The sequence below is a fragment of the Eubalaena glacialis genome, chromosome 2, assembly GCF_028564815.1.
Source record: "Eubalaena glacialis isolate mEubGla1 chromosome 2, mEubGla1.1.hap2.+ XY, whole genome shotgun sequence".
Classification (NCBI taxonomy): domain Eukaryota; kingdom Metazoa; phylum Chordata; class Mammalia; order Artiodactyla; family Balaenidae; genus Eubalaena; species Eubalaena glacialis.
Genome location: NC_083717.1, coordinates 65,343,594 through 65,366,714, shown reverse-complemented (window position 1 = coordinate 65,366,714; position 23,121 = coordinate 65,343,594). Strand labels below are relative to the sequence as shown.

General features: G+C 43.9%; 1 protein-coding gene across 1 annotated transcript in view; it reads left to right on the top strand.

The window, feature by feature from the left end:
• The window catches only part of THSD4 (thrombospondin type 1 domain containing 4), a 589,040-nt gene that overhangs the window by 14,847 nt on the left and 551,072 nt on the right, over positions 1-23,121 (top strand). The window contains exon 2 of the mRNA XM_061180119.1: positions 12,192-12,298. Coding sequence (XP_061036102.1) covers positions 12,270-12,298 — 29 coding nt within the window. The 5' untranslated portion in view covers positions 12,192-12,269. The remainder of the gene's footprint in view (positions 1-12,191; positions 12,299-23,121) is intronic.

Here is a 23,121-nt window from a genome sequence, read left to right as displayed (position 1 = left end):
ACCAAGTTGCATGGAGATCTCAAGCTTAATGAGAAGGGACAACACTGAGGTGACAGGGAAGTGGCAATTATCTGACGAAGATTTTGAAGCAGTCATCATAAACATGCTTCAGTGAGCAATTACGAACATGCTTGACACAAACGAGAAAAAAAATAGAAAGTCTCAGCAAAGAAACAAAAGGCATAAAGAAGAACCAAATGAAAATTTTAGAATGGAAAAAGACAGTAACCGAAAGAAAATCACACTGGTTGGGCTATACAGCAGAATGGAGATGACAAAGGAAAGAATCAGTGAATTTGAAGACATAACCATAAACATTCCCCAATCTGAACGACAGAGAGAAAATAGACGAGAGGAAGAGAAAAAGAGCAGATCCCCAGGGGACCTGACACTTGGGTCTTTGAAATCCCAGTAGAGGGGAAAGAGGGTAGGACTGAAAAAGTTCTCAATAGACTAATTGATGAAAACTTCCCAAGGTTAGGATGAGACACAAGCCTCCAGATTCAAGAGCTTAGTAAATTCTGAACAGGATAAACCCAAAGAAATCCATACTGAGATATGTCATGCTCAAACTTCCAAAAATAATTTTGAAAAAGAAGAAAGTAGGAAGAGTCAGTCTCCCAGGTTTCAAGACTTATAGCCACAGTAATCAAGACCGTGTGGTGTTGGCAGAGGGACAGAAGAGAGAACCTAGAGGTGTGCCCATCTGATTTTTGGCAAAGGTGCTTAGGGAAATCAGAGAAACACTTACTGCAGTGATCTGGATGGTGATTTGGAAGAGGCTGGTAGTAGATGGAGAGGAGGGGGGAGGGTTTACCTGAGAGACAGTTACAAACAAAGAATTGACAGCTGGCAAGAGATGGGGTCTAGGGCTCATGGGAGGGGGAAATCACAGAAGCCCAGGTAGGCTTTGAGCTTTGTTCATTGGAAGAATAATGATACCACCATCAAAGTAGGAAAGCTCGACAGGAAGAGGACTTTGTGTGGAGCTGGTGACCAGGTCCTTTTGTCATTCAGCACGTGTGGGCCATCAGCAGGAGGAAACTAGAAGTACAGGAAAACAGTGTGAATGAGAGGGTAGGTCTTGAGATGTTGGGTTTTTGAGACCTCTGCATGAGATAATAATCAAAGAGGTCAGAGTGTAAGAGTGCTTACCCAGTGTACAGAGCTCATTAGCGGGGGATGGGTTGTGGCTGATATTTTTCTAGTCCTGGTTTGGGTCACAGGGGGAGCAGACAGAGGAGACCAGCAGGGAACAGACGCAAATGGCTGCTGACGATTGGGTTCAAGAAAAAGGGTACGGTAACAGTTTTATTCTTGCTAAACCCAATTGTCTTTTACTGTCCCCCTTGACCTTTGGGTGACCTTTGACTCCAGTGACTTGCCTCTCTTGGTTTCCTTGAAAATATTTCCTAATTCACAAGATGGCTGTCTGTTTTTCATTATCATAATCTTTTAATCATGGCACCCGATTTCAGCTTTACCTAATACCAGCCCATCACAGAGTTGTGTCAAGGAAATAGGACTAATTTGCTGGGTTTTTGCTTCCCTCTGTAAGGATATATGAGCCTTTCAGCCTACACCGCACAGCAGTGATTGCTACAAATCATTGACTAGATTTCTATCGCTTAAAAAAATAATGACATAACTCAAATGTCAATGCAGAAGCCCCAAGAGCTGAGCAGGAGAAGGCAAATCCTCCTCTCTGATGTTCAGAAGCACCAAGGGCAGAGTGTGTGGCCGGCTGATTTACGGTGGCCGAGGCACACGGAGCCGGGATGTGTTCTGGACGGGTAAGTGCATGGGGGCACTGAGATGATATGCTGGACTCAAGGCCAAAGCTGCCGTGGAGTGAACGGGGCAGAGCACAACCTCATACACAGCAGCTCCCCTGGCTGGGCCCAGGCTGCAGCCTGCGTTGTGCACCCGGTAAACGTGAACTCAAGCAGCTCTCCAGGAAATGTGTGTCTGATGCAGTGTGTCAGGGGACCTGAGAGGCAGCTTAATGGAGTGCTGACACAAGCCAGGACTCGACAGCAGGTGGGCTTGGGTTCCATCATGCTGCTGCCCTTTACTGGGGGCATATTGCCTCTGGTGACCTCGGACACAGTGCTTCACTGCTCGCAGCCTCCGTTTCCTTCTGTGTAAAATGGATATATCAGTAGCACCTACCTCGTAAAGTAATGTTTGAAAAGTGTTCAGCGCAGTCTGTCAGGTATTATACACTCAATAAAAATTAAAAATCCGTAGTCTGATGTGGACATGGTGGGGGGAAGAGGAGGGTGGGACGAATTGGGAGGTTAGGATTGACATATATACACTACCATGTGTAAAATGGATAGCTAGTGGGAACCTGCTATAGAGCACAGGGAGCTCAGCTCGGTGCTCTGTGATGACCTAGATGGGTGGGATGGGAGGGTGGGGTGGGAGGGAGGTCCAAGAGGGAGGGGATATATGTATACATATAGCTGATTCACTTCATTGTACAGCAGAAACTAACACAACATTGTAAAGCAATTATACTGCAATAAAAATAATCTCTAGTCTGAGCTTTGCCTCTAATTAGCTGCAATACTTTGCACCAGTCAGCTTATTTCATTGAGCAATCAGTTTATTCATCTGTGAATCATGATTACAAAATAATGGATTTGGAGAGTTGGGCTGGAATCTCCCAGTTTTTGTGTGCTTTGTGATTCTGTGACGAGATGTCAATCAGAAAAGTCACAAAGGAAATAATTGATAGATTTAAACACAAAATAAAAACTTATTTGCATAAAAGTTACAAGCAAAATTAAAAGACAAAAATCAAACTGAAAGAACTTGACAAAATAAGGGTCAATGTCCTTAATATAGAAACAGCTTCTTAAGAATCAACTGAAAACATTATGAGCTCTACCGAAAAACTGGCAAAAGAGGTAAAAAATGCACAGAAGAGATAGTACACATGGCTAATAAAAATGAAAAATGATTCCAACTTTACTAGTAATTGAAGGAATACAGTTAAAATGATTTACCTTTTTTTTTTTTTTTTTTTTCCCTTGGCCTATTGTGACTAACACACTGAATGCCCACCCTGTACCAAGCAAAGTTATTTACTCAAAGGTTTCCTGGGAGTATGGACAGACCACATTTTCCACACGCTCTTGCAGTTAGGTATGGCCATATGACTAATAGAATATGAGTGGCAGTGATTTGTTAACGGCTTCTCAAAGCTGTTAGCTCAATCCCCCATGCTTTCTCTTTTCCCTTGTTTGTTCACTGGCTGGAAAGTAGAAAAAAACCAGCTGAGGATTCCGAGGCTCTAGACAATGGTGGAGCCACTAGATGAAAAGAGACTGGGTCCCTGGATGCCTGCATGCCTGTGTGGAGCAGTGTGCCCCTTCCAAGCCACATCAGACAATGAATTGAGCAAAAACTTATTGTTGTGTTAAGGCTTTGAAACTCTGGGATGGTTTGTTGCAGCTCTTAGCCCACCCTAACTAATTATGGATCAAATTTTAAAAAGATTATAATGCTAACATTATTGGCGAGTGTGTTTATTTCATCCACTACAGTGGGATTTTAGGTGGATATGCTCTTTTTGAAAACAACCCATATGTAAGAAGGACCTTAAATAGTCATACCTTTTGGCTTAGTGATTCTGGTTTTAGGAATCTACCATAAGGATCTAAGCAGAGAAACAGATAAAGAATTTCCTATAAAGACACTCATCACAAATTCCAACAATAAGGGAACTACTTAGATATGTTATCCAGCTTCCATGGGGTGAACTATTATACAGTGATTCAATGAGATGTTTATGATTTAAAGTCAAAAATAGAATGCAAAACTGTATAAGTGATTTTGTATATGTAGAATAGATAGATAATATAGCTAAGCATTAAGCACAGAAAAAAGACCAGAAGGAAGAACACCAAAAGCATTCAGAGTGGTTAACCTGGAATGTGAGGCTATGAGTAATTATAGCTTTCCTCTTTATGTTTTCCTGTAGTTTTCAATTTTTCCTCTATAAACATGTGCAATTGTAGAGACAGTTTTTTTCTAAAAGACTATCATATTAGCTATGTTCCACCCAGCCTTGAAGTCTCACCTAGACCTATCTTGTGGATGAATATGATGCTTGCTGTCTGTGAGTTTGTCTTATAGTGTTAGTGCACGTGGCATACCCACTTCCCCGACGTGTGTGTGTGTACGTGTGTGTGGTGCATACATAGATGTACACAGGTGTTTGCCAGAGTGCCCAGAGGCCATTTGGAGATGCCAGGACCTTATATCACAAGGAGGGGAAGGTGGACCAGGAGGGGAGCTCAGCCTGAGCCAAAGCTGCCATTAGTCTTATGGCCACCTGCCTTTGACCAAAGGTGGCTGGAGAATATATTGCTTTTTGAAATGAGATTCATCATCACCTTGGAGAAGGCCTGGGTAGCACATCAGAAAATCTATGTTTCCTGTGCAGAGCTCAGGCTGTGGAAGTCTGATCTTGTTTCCTTTGATGACTACAATCCAGGGATTGCAAATCACTCTTGGCAGAGGATGCTGGGGAGAGGTTGAGTCTGAGTGGGGAAGAAGGCTGGAGTCTGCCTCTAGGTATCTTCGATTCCTAGGTAGGGTGGCCTGCATCACATCACAGCTGTTTGTTCATGTGTCCAAGTAGGGCAGAGAAGGTCACTGATGGTGTTAATTTCAGAAACAATTAGCAGTCACTACAAAACAGGAAAGTCTCTATTCAGATTGTGGGCTGGGCATCAGTACGTTAGAAATGTAGTATGGTCATGCTTGAAGAGAATATCCTCCGAGTGAGATTGAATGTTAAGTTCTCTCTGTCATCACAGAACACCTATTGGGCCCCCAGCTGCTGTTCTAGGCACCAGGAATATAAAACATAAGTCTTTGAGAAAAGTCTTTACTCTTCTGTAGTGTCCTGTTATGGGGAGGAAAGGAAAGCACAAATCATGATGATACACTGTGGCAGTTGCTAGGTTGGAGTTCTGCATATGCGACTTACACAGAAGTAAAGAAATTTAACCAACTTTATCAAGTGCTGTAAATCAAGTGACTAAGTAATATTTGGAGAAGAGAAAGTCCTCTTACTCCAAATGCATTTCTCCCTTCGATCTGCAGTACCATGTCATCCGAAATTGAAAAAGCAACTCTCTACAGAAGCAGGAACAAATGGCTCATTTACTGAAAATATCTTGCCTGCCTGATATTTCTATCCTTGACTGTTTTCCTTAGTTACCTGGGAAGCGTTTTTTAGGACTGAAAACAAATATACACCACATCAATGTTGATGACCATGAAAATGATGTAGTTTGCATGGAAATGCGTGACTAATCTGTGCTGATTACCTAGTTTCTCCAGGGAAGAAAGGAGAAGTAAGGTGTTTCCTTTAATGAGTTAACAAAACCCACTGTAATGTGTTTGCTTAATAGTATCCAGGGAGTTTTAAGATCGTCTTAACATTTTTACCTAATTCAGATTCTCTGGGTTTTCAGGATGCTCTGGGCAAGCCAGCCAGTTTGCAGAATGGAGGTTCAATGGGAAGAAATGAGTTCTGTGGCTGGGTTTGAATGGGATGGGAAAAAAGGATGGGCTTTACAAGAGTTGGGAGAAAAGACCAAAGATTGAGAGCAAAGGGGTTGTCAGGAGAACATACCTCTGGCTGGCCTCAGATCAGTAGGGGGGGGGGGGGGACTGGAAAGGTGACCGGGGAGCTGGGGCTCCAAGGTCAGCTTTCCTGAATACCCTGCTGCCTGAGGCAGGATTTCCTGAAAGGGCTGTGGCGAGTGATGATGGCCAGCAGAGGGCTTGGGAGGGTCGGACCCTCCGTGGAGGCAGCACACATCTGCGGTGGGCCGGTGCCTTCGTTCTTTCTCTAGGGCAGTCTGTAGCCATTCACTGAGCACCAGCAATAGCACCTAGAGAGAAATCAGACATGGGCCCGCTTCCTAAGAAGTAAAAGTCTATTGGAGACACGTGGAGACACATCCTTCATTCATTCATCAAACTTTTATTGCAGGGCCACTCTGTACCAGGCAAAGATGAGTAAAGATGAAAAGATGAATAAACTTATCCCTGGCCTTGAGAGCTCCCCATCCAGTGAGGGACCGTGTAAACAGAACATAGAGCGAGCATGCCCGGTATCGGTTAAAAGAGATGATAATCCCTTCTCTTTTAAGCTTCTAGACCCTGTCCTGTACCTCCCATTGTTGTCTGGCAAATTTGCCCACCGTATTGTTAATGGTGACTCTTTTGAGAAAGCGTATTTCTTTCTCAAAAGAATAACGTAAGTGCTAATAATAAAAGTCCACTGTGCTATTTACTTCCTTGGACTGTTGGCATTCCTTTTGCCTGTACCAGCCATTGGGCACTCAGTCTAAGGTAATGTATCGTTGTGAAAGAAATATTCATTTATGTATTTTTGTATTTATTTGTCTGCCTCAGTAAGAGTGTAAGCTTCTCAAGGGCAGGCATTCCCCCCCCCCCCGCCACCTTGTCATATGTAGTATCTGGCACGAAGCTTCCTAACCCAATAGGTATTGAAAGCTTATTAGCTGGTAACCCGATTGCCCCACATACAAATGTTCAAGGACTTCAGGATCACTGGTCCCAGCCCTACAGGAGACATGGGACCATTCTGATGTGTTGCGACTTGAGGAATCCATTCAGCGTATCCATTGAGACCTAGAGTGCTCCTTTATCTCTAAACTAGTACTCGAGATGACACCTGGGAAAAGATGTGGGCCAGCAGCAGACACAGACTCTGTTTTGATCCTTTAAGCCAGCCCTGTTCGTGTGTGGGTAGAAGGCAGTATCAAATGACGGTTAAGTGCATAAACTCTGGGCTCAGGCTGCCTGGGTTTGCCTTGTGACTTTCCCACCTACTAGCTGGGTGACTTTGGAAAAGTTATTTAATGTCTCTGTACCTCCATTTCTCAATGGTACCTCCTTCATGGGGTTGTTGTGAGGATAAAATGAGTTAATATAAAGCACTTAGAAAACCATCTGACACATGGTAACCACTCAGTAGATGTTTGCTTGAGTCCCCAGCTACATTATTATTATTCTTATCTGAAATAATAGGTTATTAAATTGCTCATCTCGGCTCACTTTGCCGTAGGTGGTGTTCATGGCACAGTCAAGTCATGTCCTGAAATGTTTCATCTCCCAGCAAAGAGGTGAGGTACACCCAGTCCCCTTGGGGTAGCATCCATCCATCCATTCCTTCATTTGTTGAGTGTCTAGCTATGATTCTCTACCAGGTGGGAGGTAGTGAGTCTAATAAAGTGAAAAGAGGAGAAGCCCTGTGGTTGGTGGTCTGTATTCAAGTCCAAGCCCTACCCTCCACCCGTCGCGTGGCCTAAGTTTTGCTTTGAGAATTAAATAACATGCTTATATCGCATATCAGGTGTGTAGTGTAGTAAAAGTGGATTCCTGACTTTCTTGACTTTTCTTCCACTTTCCTGTTAATGGAAGACAAAGGTAGGTTGGACACACTGACGTTGGGAGCCGACATCCTGGTGCTTTGGTCCACAGACAACTGGACTGGTCAGGTGGGGACACTGCACACAGTGGGCTGGGGTTCTGAGAGACGATATTTCTGGGGGAAGAAGACGGTATTTCAGGGGGAGAAGCCTATGCGTGACTGCGGGGAGGGCAGGAAGGGGATCTGGGGTCTGTGGTTGGGATGTGGCCGCGAGGTGGTCTTTCGGAACCCAGACCTGAGAGGCTGATCAGACCCTTCTCTTTAGGGTGCACTGAAATCAGGGGGCGTCTTCCAGGGGTTCTGGTCAGGCCAAGAAGAGAAGGGGCAGGAAGGATACTCAGAGGTGGCCTGTGGGAAAGGGGCAGGACAATAGCGCCAATGTCCAGGGCACCGTGGCCCCTTCTGGGGTCAGGGAGGCCAGCTCCTGCCCTGGGTTGCATCTGTTGTGGCCCCTCTTTCCGTCCCCTCCATCCCAAGCCTTCGTGCCTCCTGTCACATCCTTCCTGTTCCCCAGGTGTGTGGGGACCGTGACTTTGGCCTGATCCAAATCAGGTGACTTGTCCAGCCTTCCTGCAGGGTCTTTGTGGAAAGGAGAGCCGGCGGGGCCTCCATCGGCCAGGGAACATATGTTTTAACAGAAACTAGATCATTCGATTTTTTTGTTCACTGTCAAGAAAGGTTATAAATCAACAGGAGCAAACCCCCAAAGGTGACTCGCTCCACAGATAGCATGTTTACTCAATCCCTGGCGCTGTTGCCAAATGGATTTTCGGGAAACCTCACTTTCATCAGGTCCCTCCCTGCTCCAGAACCTACAAGGGCTCTTTCTTCCCCATCTCGTCAAAATTCTCCTGGTGCTTCCCAGGGCTTGGATAACGTGTCTTTGCCACATCTTCACAGTTTTACTCCTTCATCACGGTGAGAATCCTGCAGTGCCTTCTGATCGTCAAGAGCCAGGGCTTTTAAACTTTTCTGACTGGTAGCCGCAGTGAGACATACTTACTTAGCCTCACTGTGTGTGATAAATGCTGGTATTTTCTTTTTTGTTCTTTTCTATTTCATTTTAAAAAGTGCAGGTCATGACTCACGCAGTTGATTTCATGACAGACTAATGAGTTGTGACCCACAGTTTGAAAAGCAGAGCTGACTTAGCACATAGTAATCATGTTAGCACGTCCAGGCTCGTACTGTTCACTGCAGGACAGGCCAATCAATCGAGAGACGAGGTGTTGGGGCAAGGAATAGCGACTTAATTCAGAAAGCCAGCAGACCGAGAAGATGGTGGACTCGTGTCCCAAAGAACCATCTTAGCCAGGTTTGGACGCTAGTTCCTTTTATAGAACAAAGAAGGGGAGGTGAGGAGGTAAAGTAAAAAAGGTGATAAGTTGTTAGAAATATTTCCTGGTTCCCGCCAGACTCCAGAGGGGATGTGTTAATTTCTTTCTTCCTGCAGCCATTCACAGGTAGGCCTGGTCAGGAAGTTTCCTGTGAGCTAAACAAAGGTATTTTAACTTAACACTCAGGCATGGGAGGCAGGGTTTCTGGAGAATGGGCCATTATGTATACTTTAAGCTCTAGGCAACATCCCTTGAGTGATTAATTTGTAGAAAAAGCAATAGAATACAAAAGTTAAAGAAGTAGATCCAACATGGAGTCAGATTTGTTCTTCCCTATCACAATCATAGAGACCCAAGTGAATGTCAGGAAATGGCAGAGCTGCTACCAGCTGTGCCAGGACACCACTCATCAACCATTTCATAAGATAAAAGTGACCAGTCAAATCTGACAAGAAGTTGGTCAAAAAAACACTCAAGAGTAATGGCCTCCACAAATTTTTTTTGATTGCACACCCCATCAGTAAAAAATGTTTGAGCGTACAACGCTAATCTATGTTTGGTTATTTTTTTAACCTATCAATGTATGATGTGACCACATAAAACATACACTCAAAATATAAATTGTAAAAGGGTGACGTAAAGATGAAAGGAACCATATTTTAAAGTGACATGCTAATTGTGATGGCTTCATTCTATTATCAGCAAATATCTGAAGGCAAAATACACAGAACGAGGTTCATGGTTATCAGCAGCGGTTGTAAATCTATTTTCAAACTGTTCTGATAATTTAAGATGTTTTTCTGGTTTACTTCTTGTCAGATTTGGAAACCACTGCCTTATAGCACACCCTCTTCCCTCAACGTTGCCCTTCCTTTCCTGACAAAACTAAAAAAGCTCAGTTAGCACCTCCTTCTGCTACCTCAGTCCACCAGAAATCTGGAGGGGGTGGAGGGAGTCCCCTTTGACACCTCTTTCCCTTGCCTCCCTCACCCATTCATTTTCCACATTCTGGGGATTCTACTTCTCAGTAGGGGGTCAGCTCTTCCCGGGATTTCCTTTGATTGCTACGTTCCCACCATGCTACTTCCTTCCTTCTTCCTCCCAGTTCCTCACGTGCCTTTACATGTGCGATTCCCTCTCCCTGGGATGCCCCCCTCCCTCTTCACCTGCCTGACTCCCGCTCACCCCTCAAGGCCCAGCATAAAGGTCTTCCTCAGAGGGACCTTCTCTGACTACTGCCCAGTATACTTTATGAGGCACCTTGCACTTTCTTCTTGGCTTCCATGGGTCTTATCACAATTTATTTTTATAAATACTTTATAAATTTTATTGTAGATTGTAATTTCCTTGAAGGCAGGGACCATGCCTGGCGTGTGTGTATGTGTGTGTGTGTGTGTGTATCTAGCACCTAGGTCCTGGAGTCTCAATAAATATCTGATATGCACAACAACCCTATGAGGTAGTTATAGACAGTATCCCCATTTTACGGATGAGGAAATTGAAAGCCAAAAGGGTTAATTGCCTAAGGTCACCTGCTTAATAAATGGAGGTATTGGTCTTAGATCCAGGTCTTTCAGATTACAATGTGTACACTCTTGCACTCTTTGGATTGTTCTTTTGTAACCCACATAGGCTAAGGGCTGATGTTCAGTCCCATCTTCCTTGCTGATACCTGACCAGCCCTCTCTAGTGATTCTCCTTCTCTTGAACTCGCTTGATTTATGCTCAGGGTCTCTGTATAACACTATTTACCCTGTGTTGTTCTGGATAACACCAACCTTTTCCCACACAATTCCATGTCCCTAAATCTTATCCATGTAAGCTAGGTTGTAAAGCAAGACTCTGCATTGCCTCATCTCTTGAATTCCATAGCACCTTGGAGAGGACCTGAGCACCCCACATGAGTAAATAATTACTGATTAGTTGATCATTATCAGGAGCTTGGCAAAGATCTCATCTGACTCCCAAGTTAAATCCCGTCTTTGTGCATATCCGCTTCCCAGCCAAGAGCAAGAAGACCGTGCCTCGGATTCAGAGGAGTTTTAACTGTTCCAATTTGCACTTGTTGGCCTTCTTCCTGGTGGATCTCAGTTTAACTTTTGGCTGAGACCCAAGAATTTAAGGGTCTTCAATACCATGAGTAATTTCATGAGTTGCTGATGGCTAATTAGGGGTGATTACATTCAAGAGGCTTGATTTTCTTAATAACCCCCAGAAAGGGCTGGTGGTAACTTTAAAAATCTTATTTCCCCCTGCAAATGGAATTTTCTGATTCTCCTGACTGTCTTTTCGTAAGTCCTTGTAATTTATCCCCCATCTCCCGTTTCTAGTGAGAAGGAAATTTGCAGTCCTGAGAAGAATTTGGAAACCAGTGATTTTGGAAAACTCTGGGGTTCAAGCCAGGGATTGAACCCGGGCCACCGCAGTGAAAGCGCCTAGTTCTAACCACGGACCACCAGGGAATTCCGCAGAGCTACTTTTAATTGAGCGTCCTCTGTTCCAGGCACTGGGCTAAGCATATGACATGTGTCCATTCATTTAATCTTCCTAATCTGCCACAGTTCTTTAGGCCATATTTTTTGAACAGTTTTATTGAGATGTAATTCACATACCGTACACTTCGCCAATTTAATGCGTACAATTAAACTTTCTTTAGTGTATTCACAGGGTTGTGCAATCATCATCACAATCTAATTTTAGAACATTTTTGTCACCCCAGGAGGAAACCTCAGACCCTCGAATTAGCCCCTCCCCACCCTCCAGACCTTGGTAACCACTAATGTATTTTTTGTCTCTATAGATTTGCCTATTCTGGACATTTCCTGTAAATGGAATCATATAATAAGTGGCCTTTTGCATCTGGCTTCTTTCACTTGTGTAATGTTTTCATGGTTCGTCTGTCTTGTAGCATGTATCCAGACATCATTTCTTTTTATGGTTAGGCTGTATTTTTACCCCTACTGTACAGTTGGAGAAACCAAGACACAGAGGTGAAATGACTTTCCTGTGGTCAAGTAGCCTTTAATGGATGGAGCAAGTTTTCCAACGCGCATTTACCTAATGCCAGCTCTGCTCTTAGCTTAGAATCTGAGGTAGTCATACTGATGGGAGTTTATTAAACATCTTCTATGGGTCAGTCACTGTGCTGAGTGTCCTGTAAATTTGTTACCTCATGTTCATACATAATCTGCTTTCATTTGGGCAATCTGGTAACCATAATTGGGCATAACTGGGCAATGGTATTTTTGTCCTAATGTCTTCCATTTGCTTACTTCTGGTTTAATTGGCCAACTTAAGCTGCAGAATCTTAGGCTCTAGAATCTTCCTAAGCAAACGATGCTAAAAATAGCATTGTTATTCTTCTGTAGGAGTTGAGTGCCACCCCCATCTGCAGAAAATTGGCAACATCTCGAGGAGCCCTTGCTTTTCCTGGGATACCCAGCATCATGGTTTCCTGTTTCCTGGAGTCTCTCAGGTAAGTGGAGAACCTTTTAAAAAAAGAACAGGGAAATAAGAAATTTGATATTTGAATTTTACTATATATTTCTTATAATAACTAGCCTTGAGGGCCTGCATCTCACAGATATTTTTTATATGCTGTGTACATACGTGTAGTAAGTTTGTTATTCACAAAGGCTGCTGGGGCCTGGGGAACTGTGTGCTGTGGTGAGAGGTATTTGGACTGAGATTCAAGTGACTTAGGTTCGATGCTGTGCTCTGCTATTTGCTGGGAAACATCTAGGACTCAGATTTTTTTTTTTTTTTTTTTTTACATAAAGATGTCACTGGATTGGTAGGTCTATTTATCATGGTTGCACAATAGAATCACCTGAAAAACTTTAGAAAATATTGTCCTCCGGCTGTATCCCCACAGACTGTGACTTAATTGATCCAGTGTATTTAGAAGGTGACCTCTCTGGTCCCTTCTGTTCAAAACATCTATGACTTACACCTGTATGTTTTATTTGATACAGATATCAACCATGCAAAGTAAGTAGAACAAGTAGTATCGTCTCTATATGCAAATCAGAAAATCAATGCTTAACTCTGGGCGCTCGTTTCCCTCAGTGCAGAGTCAGGGAAAGGGCTCGGTGCTCTAGAATCGAGGCTGTTTTCAAACTTTCCTTAAGATGATAGACCCCTTTAAAAATTCTTCCATCAAAATCCTATGTAAAAATCTCAACATATAAATAGCCAACGACAGTATTTTATTAAGAGAAATTTATTTTAGATGTTTGAGTTTGTAATATTTACACATTATGAGATTAATGAGTCTGTCTGGATAAACATCAAAATTTGAAATCAGATTTATGGATGATGGCTTGTACATCAGTCTCAGCATCTAGTTTATTTTGTGACTGGTTTTAGCTGCATAGTATTAAGAAAATCTTGATCCATACAGGTAAGTAATGGCAATTGGTAACAGTTCTTCAATGCAGCTCATTTTGCAATCTCAGGATACTCTTTAAAGAAATGGATTCAGAATCTAGAAAGGGAAAGGAAGAACTTTTTGTTTCAAAGTCGAGTCACTAAGGATATCCTGTAGTTTTTTTTTTCCCCCCTTAACTATATGTGAGTCCCAAATGCCCAGAACTTACACTGAAAATTAAAACGGTCTGTAATATGTTATTATGACGGTGCCACACGTGATGGCCCAACCAGGGCTAGAGCATTTGCCAGGCAGATGCTCTTAGGCCCATGCCTGGCATTTCGCTGAGTGTAGTGTGTGTGTGTGAGCTTAGTCTGTAACTGCCTGTATAATTTTACATGAATTGATGTGTGCAGGCCTGCAGTCCAAAGACCCATGCAGAGCTATAAGCCTCTTCATCAATGACATAAACAAGCGTGTCAGAAAGAGTCAGAGAAGGCAGGAAAAGCTCCATCCTGAGGCTTCTGCAGAATCTAGCCATGAACAGAGCAGCCCAAGTCTCTTCAGGGTTAGTCTTTGGTATCTAATCTAAATTAGCATGGGTGCATTTTTTTAGCCATAGTTTAAAACATAGTTTAAAAGATATTTCAAGACATAAAATATGTATCCAGTTTGTGGAAGCTCCAACATACTGCTGTAAAACCACAGGGGAATGAGAAATGCAGTTGGACCACTGGGTCACTTTAGGACCACAGCATATTTGAACACCAGGACCCAAGGGGAGACACAGAAGTGGAGGTCACAGTCATATATTGAACTGGATTGAAAAGAGCAGCAGGTAGAACCTAAGTTTCCCCATGTGGTAAGCAAGTGTAAATCTAGCTGCCATCAGAAAGGCCCCTACGAGCACTGAAGACCCTCAAAATTGTGGCCACCCAGGCTGTACAAGAAGGGCTTCATTTGAGAGAAGTCCCTTTTGCAAAGTTTTTTTTTCTTAATGTTTGGAATTTTAATTGATGCCCCTGCAGTTAATCTCTGTAATGATCTGTGATACGGAGGCCATCTCCCTTCAAGGGAGGCTTGGCGGGCTCACCTCCAAGCTGTGCATTATTTCAGGGAAATTGCCCACAGATTAGAAATTAGCAGGGTGGGAGTTGTTGAAAGCTAGATGTGGCCTTGCTACCCTCCGGGCAGAACTCTGAAAGTCTTGACAGGCCTCCAGGATTATGGTCCTGCTGAAGGGATTGTTTGAACAGAGCTACTCAGCAGGACATTTCTCCAACAGTCCTGCTGTAAGGACTGGGGAAAGAAAATGTGAGTTATGAGGATGGGAGAGTCTTTGGGAGAGCTCAGCTGAAGATTTCCATCAAGTCTCCTTCTTCATAAGCCAGGTACTCATAAACCATTTTGCATTCTCTTTCTAGGGCCACGTAAATATATTTTAACCTGAAAAAAACAAACAAACAAAAACTAGCGTGTCTTTTGTTTAAATGCTTTTCAAAATGTTCTGGGGGAAAGAGCTATGGTTACTTTAAGAGTGAGAGATCTTTGATAAAATTGGTAGATGAGAAGCACACAGAGAAACACAAATATTAAGGGCTTTTTAATACTTATCAAGGCAACCAAATACATAAAGATCAATAGGAAAAGCTGGAGGATTTCTCTACCTATAGAGAAAACACCAGAGAAAAATTAGGAGTTAGCTGCCAAGAAAATCCCTGAGAGGGAAAAGCATTTAAGGGGATTCACAATTCTGATATGCAGAGATTTTCTTTAAAAATCCCTCCCCAGTTCTTGCCAAGCCACAGGGAAACAGAAAGCCAGCCTCCCCGTCATTGAAAGAGATGGAGAAGCCCTGAGTATTAACATAGCAAGAGTGTCTCTGCCCTGCTCAGAATCTATAGTAATCAAAAGAACCACGGTTAAACCCAGTAGCAGAAGAGACACTAAGATTTTAACTCTAGATGGAGCTGGTTAGCGAGTTGCCATTGAACCTTGGACAAGACTTGGATGCCATGCAAAATTCAGGGCAAGTGAAATCCGTTTGGACCAAAGGATTGGTCAAGGCTAGATTAAGGTTTGTCACCTGTTACAAGTTAGAGAGGAAAAGGCACTAAGTAATACAGAAGTGTATATATTTCTTAAAGACTTGCTCCAAATTATTCACCTTTTTTTTTGTATGCACAGTTACATCTTTGTGTGTTTTTTCAGTGCTTGAGTGGAAGGAAACTCAGTTTTCTCCCTAGAAGCAGTGTAACAAGTGAAGATGGCCACCTACCATGGCCAGCCAACAAAGTCTCTTTAGAGCCAGTCTGCTTGATCAGGGGCTCTTTCTTTACCTCATGGAGTGCTTTTGTATAGTTGTTACAATTTATCTTTGAAATGAAAACACAGAGGAAAACAAAATTATTGAAAATGCTAAACAAGTGGTTCAAGTTGATTCGGGGATTCTTATTTTGAATAGTAGTTTTTGAAGAAATGCCGATGTCATTAGAGGGATTATGGGGTTAGATGGTGATTTTTATAGCTCTTACAAAGGAAAGTTCTGGATCATTTTACAGGTTGATGGCCTTAGGTCAAGTGTCTGGTTTTAGTCTTCTGAAAAGTAAGACTTTTCTTTTCCTCGTTACACACAGTAATATTACTGTAATGCCTGTCAGCTACTTCGCTGAGGAATACAACCAGAAGGGATTGAGGAAATGAGAAAGAGAAAGGCGGCTGTTCTTGGGGAACTGAAAAAGATCCTGAATACAAACAACAAGAAGGAAGGGGATTGAGAAAGTTTACTTGTAAGTGTGAGAAAGAGAATGCCCAAAGTAGTGATAGCTGAGGAATGAAAACTGAGACTCCCCTCGGAGTAGAGAAATATGTGCTAATTGGGAAGGGTCATGGGATCAATTAGAGTCCTTATGCCAGTGATCAAGAAATGGGGTGAAGGAGGAGAAGAAATATGGGCAGGAAGAAAACAGGAAAGAGGAGGGGCAGGAGTGGGAGGGGGAGGGACAGGAGGAGGAGGGGGAAGAGAAGAGGCCAGGCTGGGATCCTAAGTATTGAACTTCAGGGTGTCAATAAGGCAGGGCTGAGTTGGTGTAGCCCGCATCTAAACCACTATCCAGTTGATGGTTAATAAATATGTGTTGAATATTGAATGAATAAGTTAATAATTATCTTTCGTGTGAGAGAAAAAAAGGAGAAGATTCTTCTTTCCTGATTAGGATCTTCAGTTAACTATAAAAGTAGGTTAAAGCAGAAGATCATACAAATGATACAGACACACACCTTTAACAGTTTATTTTTAACTTAAAACACATGTACATTCACTCCCCAAGTTTTTGATATGGGGGCCAAGGACTTTTCTTTGAGCGTGAACCCCTGATTGTCTTTCTTGCACAAACCACACCCGTGAGCATTATCTGAGGTTTCCATCTGGGTTTCTTTAAAGTGGAATGGGAATCTAAAGACATTTGCAAAGCAATCTGAGTATAGAATGATTCTGGATTTTTATTATTTTTGCCTCTAATCATTTACAGTTGTCTCATCCACACCTAATTTGCCAGTTTTGGGGGGGTTTTTTTGGCAACTTGCCTTTATTGAGTCTTTCCAAAGCAGTCAGCTTCGTTTGTGTAGAAACAACTACCAACTACTCTTTCTTTTTGCATTCTGCTTCATGGGCCTGTGTACTATTTGAATATTTTATGTAATTACAAAGCCCTGGCATCGTCAATTTTGGGACCATGGTTAAACTCCATATAAACACAACTCATCTGGTGGATGCAGAAGAGTACAAGTGTAGCAAGGAAGAACCTGCTGGAATCTTTTGTGGGAAGCCCGGTAGGAGCCATCTGAATGGTAGGCATAGAGGCTAGCAGGAAATAAAATAGTTTTTTGGAGGACTGCCCTGGCAAACCCACCCCTATAAAATGATGGCAGGCGTTCAGACAGTATTGATTTTTCTTTATGCCTGGCACAGTGCTGCACCTGGCACTCATCCTCATCACTCAGAACTTGACTGTGGGATTTGCTAGAACCTTCTGTACCAAAAAGGGTTCAATGGAGTCAAGGTGTGATCATTGAGCTGCCAACTACCTGTTCCTTGTATACTCCAGTGAATTTATATGACTTGGGTTAACATTGACACCCCTCCCACCCCGGGATCAGAATCAATGTCTCCAACTTGTAGAAACCCACCTTTTAGGATTGTCTTTTTCCTTCCCCAAGTTCTGTTTTTCCAACAGAGAATCCTGGGATGTACTTAGAAAACACTTGACTGATGAAAGTGTCGGTCACAGCAGCACTTTGTATTTCTTGCTGACTGGCATTTCCTCTCTCTCATTTTTCTTTCTCCTATCAGAACCGTTTCCTCAAGAAGCCTACCACGGAGCAGGGGAATTTACCAAAGGGTCTTGTGTCTTAAAAAGCTGTGCTGTGACAGAACACCTCACTTTTCCAGAGACCCCAGTCCAGAAAACGCAAATGGCTGTGAGAATTGAGAACCTGGAAATAAGCAATAAAAACCAATAGGCAATTAGAATAGGTGTCCATAAGTCCATGCTCTAAAATGGAAACATTTACTCCATGCAAGCCAGGCAGGCCTTTTCCCTGAGCCTGTTTGATCTTGGTTTGGCTGCAGCTTGGTTGTCTAACGGTTTCTGAGGCCAAGGCGGACCCGAAGGAAGCCGAGTTAAGAGGCGCAGGCTTATCTGTAGGAAGGTAAGCGAAGCCTGCCTGACAGTAGGGAGGAACCGGCCAAGGGCCGGCTGGATTCAGAAAGCCCCAGGCTTCCACGTGTGGTGCTCTCGGGCTGCTCTGCTCCAAGGCTGCCACCTTATGCTGCACGAACGGATTAATACTCGCTCTAGTGACTCTGAGCCATCTAAACAAGGTTGCTTAATTGCAGCATACTCTGTATGAGAAAGCAGGGCAAGGAAACAGAATGTATTTTTTTTTAAGTTTGGGATTTCAATGGTAAGCTTCAATTATTTTAAAATGTAGACTGTTGTCTAGTGAGAGTGGATGCATGAAGTTTTACTGTATCCACTTATTTTCTGATTACTTTTTGCAAGCAATGACAGAAAGTAAAACAGACGTGCGAAGCCACAGCCTTATACAGACTGAGGAAGCAAAATGATGTAATAAAATGGCAGATGCTTGGTTTCAAGGTGTGTTGTGTCCTAGGAGGCCCCAGAGCAAAGGGTCCAGGCCAAGAATCTGACTTTTGGCATTGAAATCAGGCTTTGCCACTCATTAGGTGTGTGTGCCCTTCAGTAAATGACTCTTAGCCTTTCTGTGCCTCAAATTCCTCACCTGAAAAATGGGTATAATCAAAGTGTCTGATAGGATGGTTTTGACAATTAAATGAAATTATACTTATAGGCGTTGAGGTCAGTGGTAACCACGTAGTCTTCTGGCTAATGTCATTTGTAACCCATCTCCTTCTCTTGCTGCCTTTACTCTTTAACTGCTGTCAGAGGAAGGCAGAGGGTTGAGTTGAACACAGTAAAATGCACGCTTAGCAAAAATTTTTGATCTGCAGAGTGCAGGTGGAGATTTCACTTCGAGGCTAAGATTTTGGCTCTCTTTTGTGAAGGTCGGTATAATTTTATTCGTGATCAGGTTGCTCCCAAAATATCTCTTGGGTTGTATTAACTGAAAAGGAAAAAAGTAAGTTTTTTTTTTTTTTTTTTTTTTTTGCTCTTTTGCTTGTTTTGTGACTTGATATGCTCAAGTGGCATTGAGTTCATTGAGATAATCCGAGGTACACAGAGGCTGTGATATGATCCACCCTCACTGGAGTCAAGGATGATTGGGGGAGGGGGGTGGGAAGGGGTTGGCCCAGGCGAATACACAAGGGCAGAATCCCAGTTCCGTGATGTCAATCTTGTACCAAATTTCAGTGGGCATTATTTTCTACAGGAAATGAAATGTTGGAGTGTTTAAAATCTAGAACAGGGCCGGGTAAACGGCATAACTTTTTTTGTTGTTGTTGTTCTGATTGGTGTGAAATGTTGGGCTGCTTCTCCTGCAAGGTGAATCGGAAAGTCTTGCTAGAAATGTGGCTTCCGCCACCGCTTGGAGGGGAGAGTGTGATTTGTTTGCCAAAGGCCCTGGTAGCCTTCAGTCTGTCAAAACGTTGCAAGCTGGGAGCAGTTTGCCAAAGCAAACTATCAAAGTGGAATAACACACGAGTCGCACACACACAGACACACACATGCTCTCCCATTCCCCAAACATTAATTTCGAATTGGGTCAGGAGGAACAAGACTTTGGGCAAGATTGTCAGTGTTTTAAAGAGGTGTGGGCACAGCTATGGACTAGCAATTAGATAGGTATGTGTGAGCAGGGTGAGGTGTCCTAAAACGGAGTCTACAGAGTAGGGGTGGGAAACTTACAGCCCTTGGCCAAGTTTCATCTGGCCCCTGGGGTTATGTATTGCTCTGGCTGCTGTGATTGCAGCCCAAAGAATAATTTCCCCTCTGGGGGAATTTATTCTATTCCATTCAGAGCAGAGCCCATTTACTAACTAAGGTTTTATTCCAGCAAGAATTTTATTGGGTATCCCTATGCATTTTAGCCTCACTGAGGCCCAGCTTGATGAGGAAAAGAAGCATCTGAACATCTAAACATAACTTGCATAGCATTTTTGCAACAAAAGCACCAACAGACATTCTGCTGCCAGACCTTGTGTAAATCCTATGAGAATGAATTTTTGGAAGGTCACGTAGAGACTCAAAAGCACACTGATTTTTATAAATTCCTCATAAAAGAGCTTTGCAAAGCTCCCAAAGTTACTTTGGACATTTTGAAATCCATTAATCCACACTATTTCCACTTATCTTGAAATTTCACAGGTCATAAGATGATGAAGCCTCATTCATTAATTCAGTGAATTAAGCTCTTCCTATATAGCAGACACTTTCCTGGGTGCTGGGAGATAAAGTAGTAACAAAACAGATTCCCTGATCTCATGGACCTTATCTCCTAGTGGGCAGAGGGAGAAATTTAAGTGAATAAAGACATACTATGTGAAATGGAAAGTGCTATGGAGAAAGAGAAATAGGCTGGGCTGGGAGAGGGAGTCCTGTTTTATGGAGGGTCAGGGAAGCCTTATGGAGAAGAGACACCTTTGGGCAGACACCTGAACGTGGGGAGGGAAGGAGCTGTAACCATATCTGGGGGTAGAGTTGACCAGGCAACCCTGGAATGCAGTCCCTCCAAGACAACAGGAAACCTAGAATTTTCCCTTCTCCCATCTTTCACTCCCTCTCCCACTCCAAGTCCCCCGACTGTTATGGAAGTGCAGCCTGGGATGAGTGGTTATGCAAAACGGCTCCTGATTGCATTACAAATATGTGGCTTAGGTGTGTGCCAAGAACTTTGAGGGGCTGAGGTGTAACGCATTTCTGGAGCTGCTGTTTGTTTTCTTAACAAAACCACACCAATCTGGTTTTCTTTTTAAATGAGTAAACAGTGCCAGAATTTGTTACAAACGATTCAGATTTGTAGGCACGGCTTCATAATGTGCTTTCTTGCACATGAACTCATTTGAGGTAGGCAGGGAGGGTTCTATTATTCCCACGTTACAGATGAAGAAACTGAGGTGCAGAGGTGCTTTGCCCAAGGTCATGTAACCAAGGAGCATAAACTCCCGAATTGTGATGCACATGTTCTAGGTTGGTTTCTAGGACCACCTGGATCCGGTAAGGATACAACTAGAAAAATAACTGTTCTTTTCCCATCACTGTGTTCACACCCACTCCTTTAGATACCCCTGCCCCGTGCCTGGAAGACAGCTTAGGCAGTTTTCTGGTCCATTGCAGGCTTAATGAGCAGTCTCTCTTTCAAGTATCAAAAGGCCCCAAAAGATGTGTGTATGTGAGGGAGGGGGGGTAGCTTTAATGGTTGAATGCCCATCCTTCTAGAAGTTTTAGTTTTCCTTCAGTAGCTTTAGTTTTTGTTTTCCTTGAGTACTTTTTGGATGGATCTAAGGCATCAGTAACTTCACCATCCAGGCGTGCACCCTTAGCCCCCTGTGTGCTGAGCAGCACAGATCCGTGTGCCTGTGCATTGGACAGTACAGAGAGAGAACATTTCCATTGTTGTAGAAAGTTCTCTTGGACAGCACTGGCCTAGAGCCTCAGCAAGTTATAAATCAACTCTTTGATCCTTTTCACCACTAATTTTATATTTTTCTGAATAGATTCCTTACTTGGAAGGATTTCGTGTACAGATATGCTACATTAAAAGAAAGTCTAGTCAGATATAAAATCTTCAGTCTCTCATCCAATTTAAAGCTTCTTTCTTCCCCCCATCCTGGGCCTGGTCTGGCCTCAGACCCCTGTAGTGGGAAGAGAGGCCTCGGCTGGTTTCTTCACACTCCTAGTTCCCCTCTGTGGCCCCCTTCCTCTGGTCCTCATTAGTTCCTCCAGGACAGAGCAGGGGAGGGGACAGATAGCTGGGCAAAGGGGATCTCAATAGCATCGGTGCCCGCTGTCATCTGGTGTTGCTGTCCTGGCTTGGCTGATGTCTATGTTGTGGATTCTCCTCTCAGGGCCCCTTGGTTGGTCCTTTGGAGAACCTCCCCCTCACTGAGATCTCCTGCTGCACATCCCCTGGTTCAGGCTGTGCAAGTACTGGCTGCCTCTTTATCCCGCCTCCCCCAGCTCCCGGGCCCCGTGGGTACACACCACACATCACCTGTCTTTTGGTGAGCAATCTGCTTTGATGAGGTCCTTGCCAGAGAACCTACGTCCTGCTTTCCATGGGAGAACCCCAGCTTTTCTTGCCCCCGTAAGCTCCAGGTACGTAGGCTGCTCCCAACTCCAGCCCTCTCTCACCGCTCTGCCCTCCTAGACCCTCCAGCCAGGTTTTGGCCTTTAAATACGTTTCAGGGGAAAATCAAGCACCGCTCCTTATACCCCAAACCCAGGGGGGTCCAGATCAAGCTCTCGAATGGTAGCCCTCCTTGTTTGGCTGGGAAGAGCTCCAACTTTTCCTCCCCTAAGGGGGGTGGAGGGGCTGTGCTCAGCATTCCTGCATCCCTAGCAAACTTCTCCCATTCTCCAGCCCACACCCCACTCCTTGCTCAGCCTGAAGGTTTAGGGTGAGGGGCTGCGGGACAGGATGGGGGGGCAGAGGGAGGCACCTCCGTTTCTGGTCCTGAGTACACACGGTGCAGCCCTTCTCTTTGGAATGTGCGTGTATGTCATCCCGTTGGTTCTTAGCTTTGGGGCCTCAGTGCGACTCTAAGACAGCAACAAAAAGGATGCATGTAACAACTTGGTACGTATCCCTTCCCCCCTGCTTCTTGTCCCACCACACGGTCTCTAACCAGTCCGGCCACATCCATTCTGTGTGGTCTGCTAGGACCGGTCTCATTTTCAGGCACAGTGAGGGTTAGGGTGGAATTTGGGGTTCTCAGAGATGGTGGGAGCTTTTCTAGCTCCACGGGCCTTATCCCCCAGATTCAGACAGGTTTTCCTCATGCCCGCCTCTACACAGTGAGTTTTCCTTGGACAAGGGCATGTTTCACATCTCTCAATTACGTTAGAGGCCTCAAAAAGGTTGAGAAGCACCGGGTTACCTAACTGCCCTCAGGGTTAAACCCTTGAAAAAAGGATTCAAAAGACAACTAAGTAGGACCAGTGGCCTTTTTCCTGGGATGCTTCAAACAATGCTGTTGATGACGTGACATCAGGAAGCTTCAGGCATTTAATTAATTGGCAGTACTTGTCTCTCCTCTGACTAACTAGCTGTGCCGGGCATGTTCATCTCTGTTATCTTCAGTAATCCTTACAGAAGATGACAACATTGAGGCCCAGAGACATTGGCTCACCCAGGATCACCCAGATGGGAATGGCGGAGTTGGGATTCTGGCCTCGATGTGTTTGAATCCAAAGCTTCACGCTCTCCCAGCACACCCTGCTGTCTCG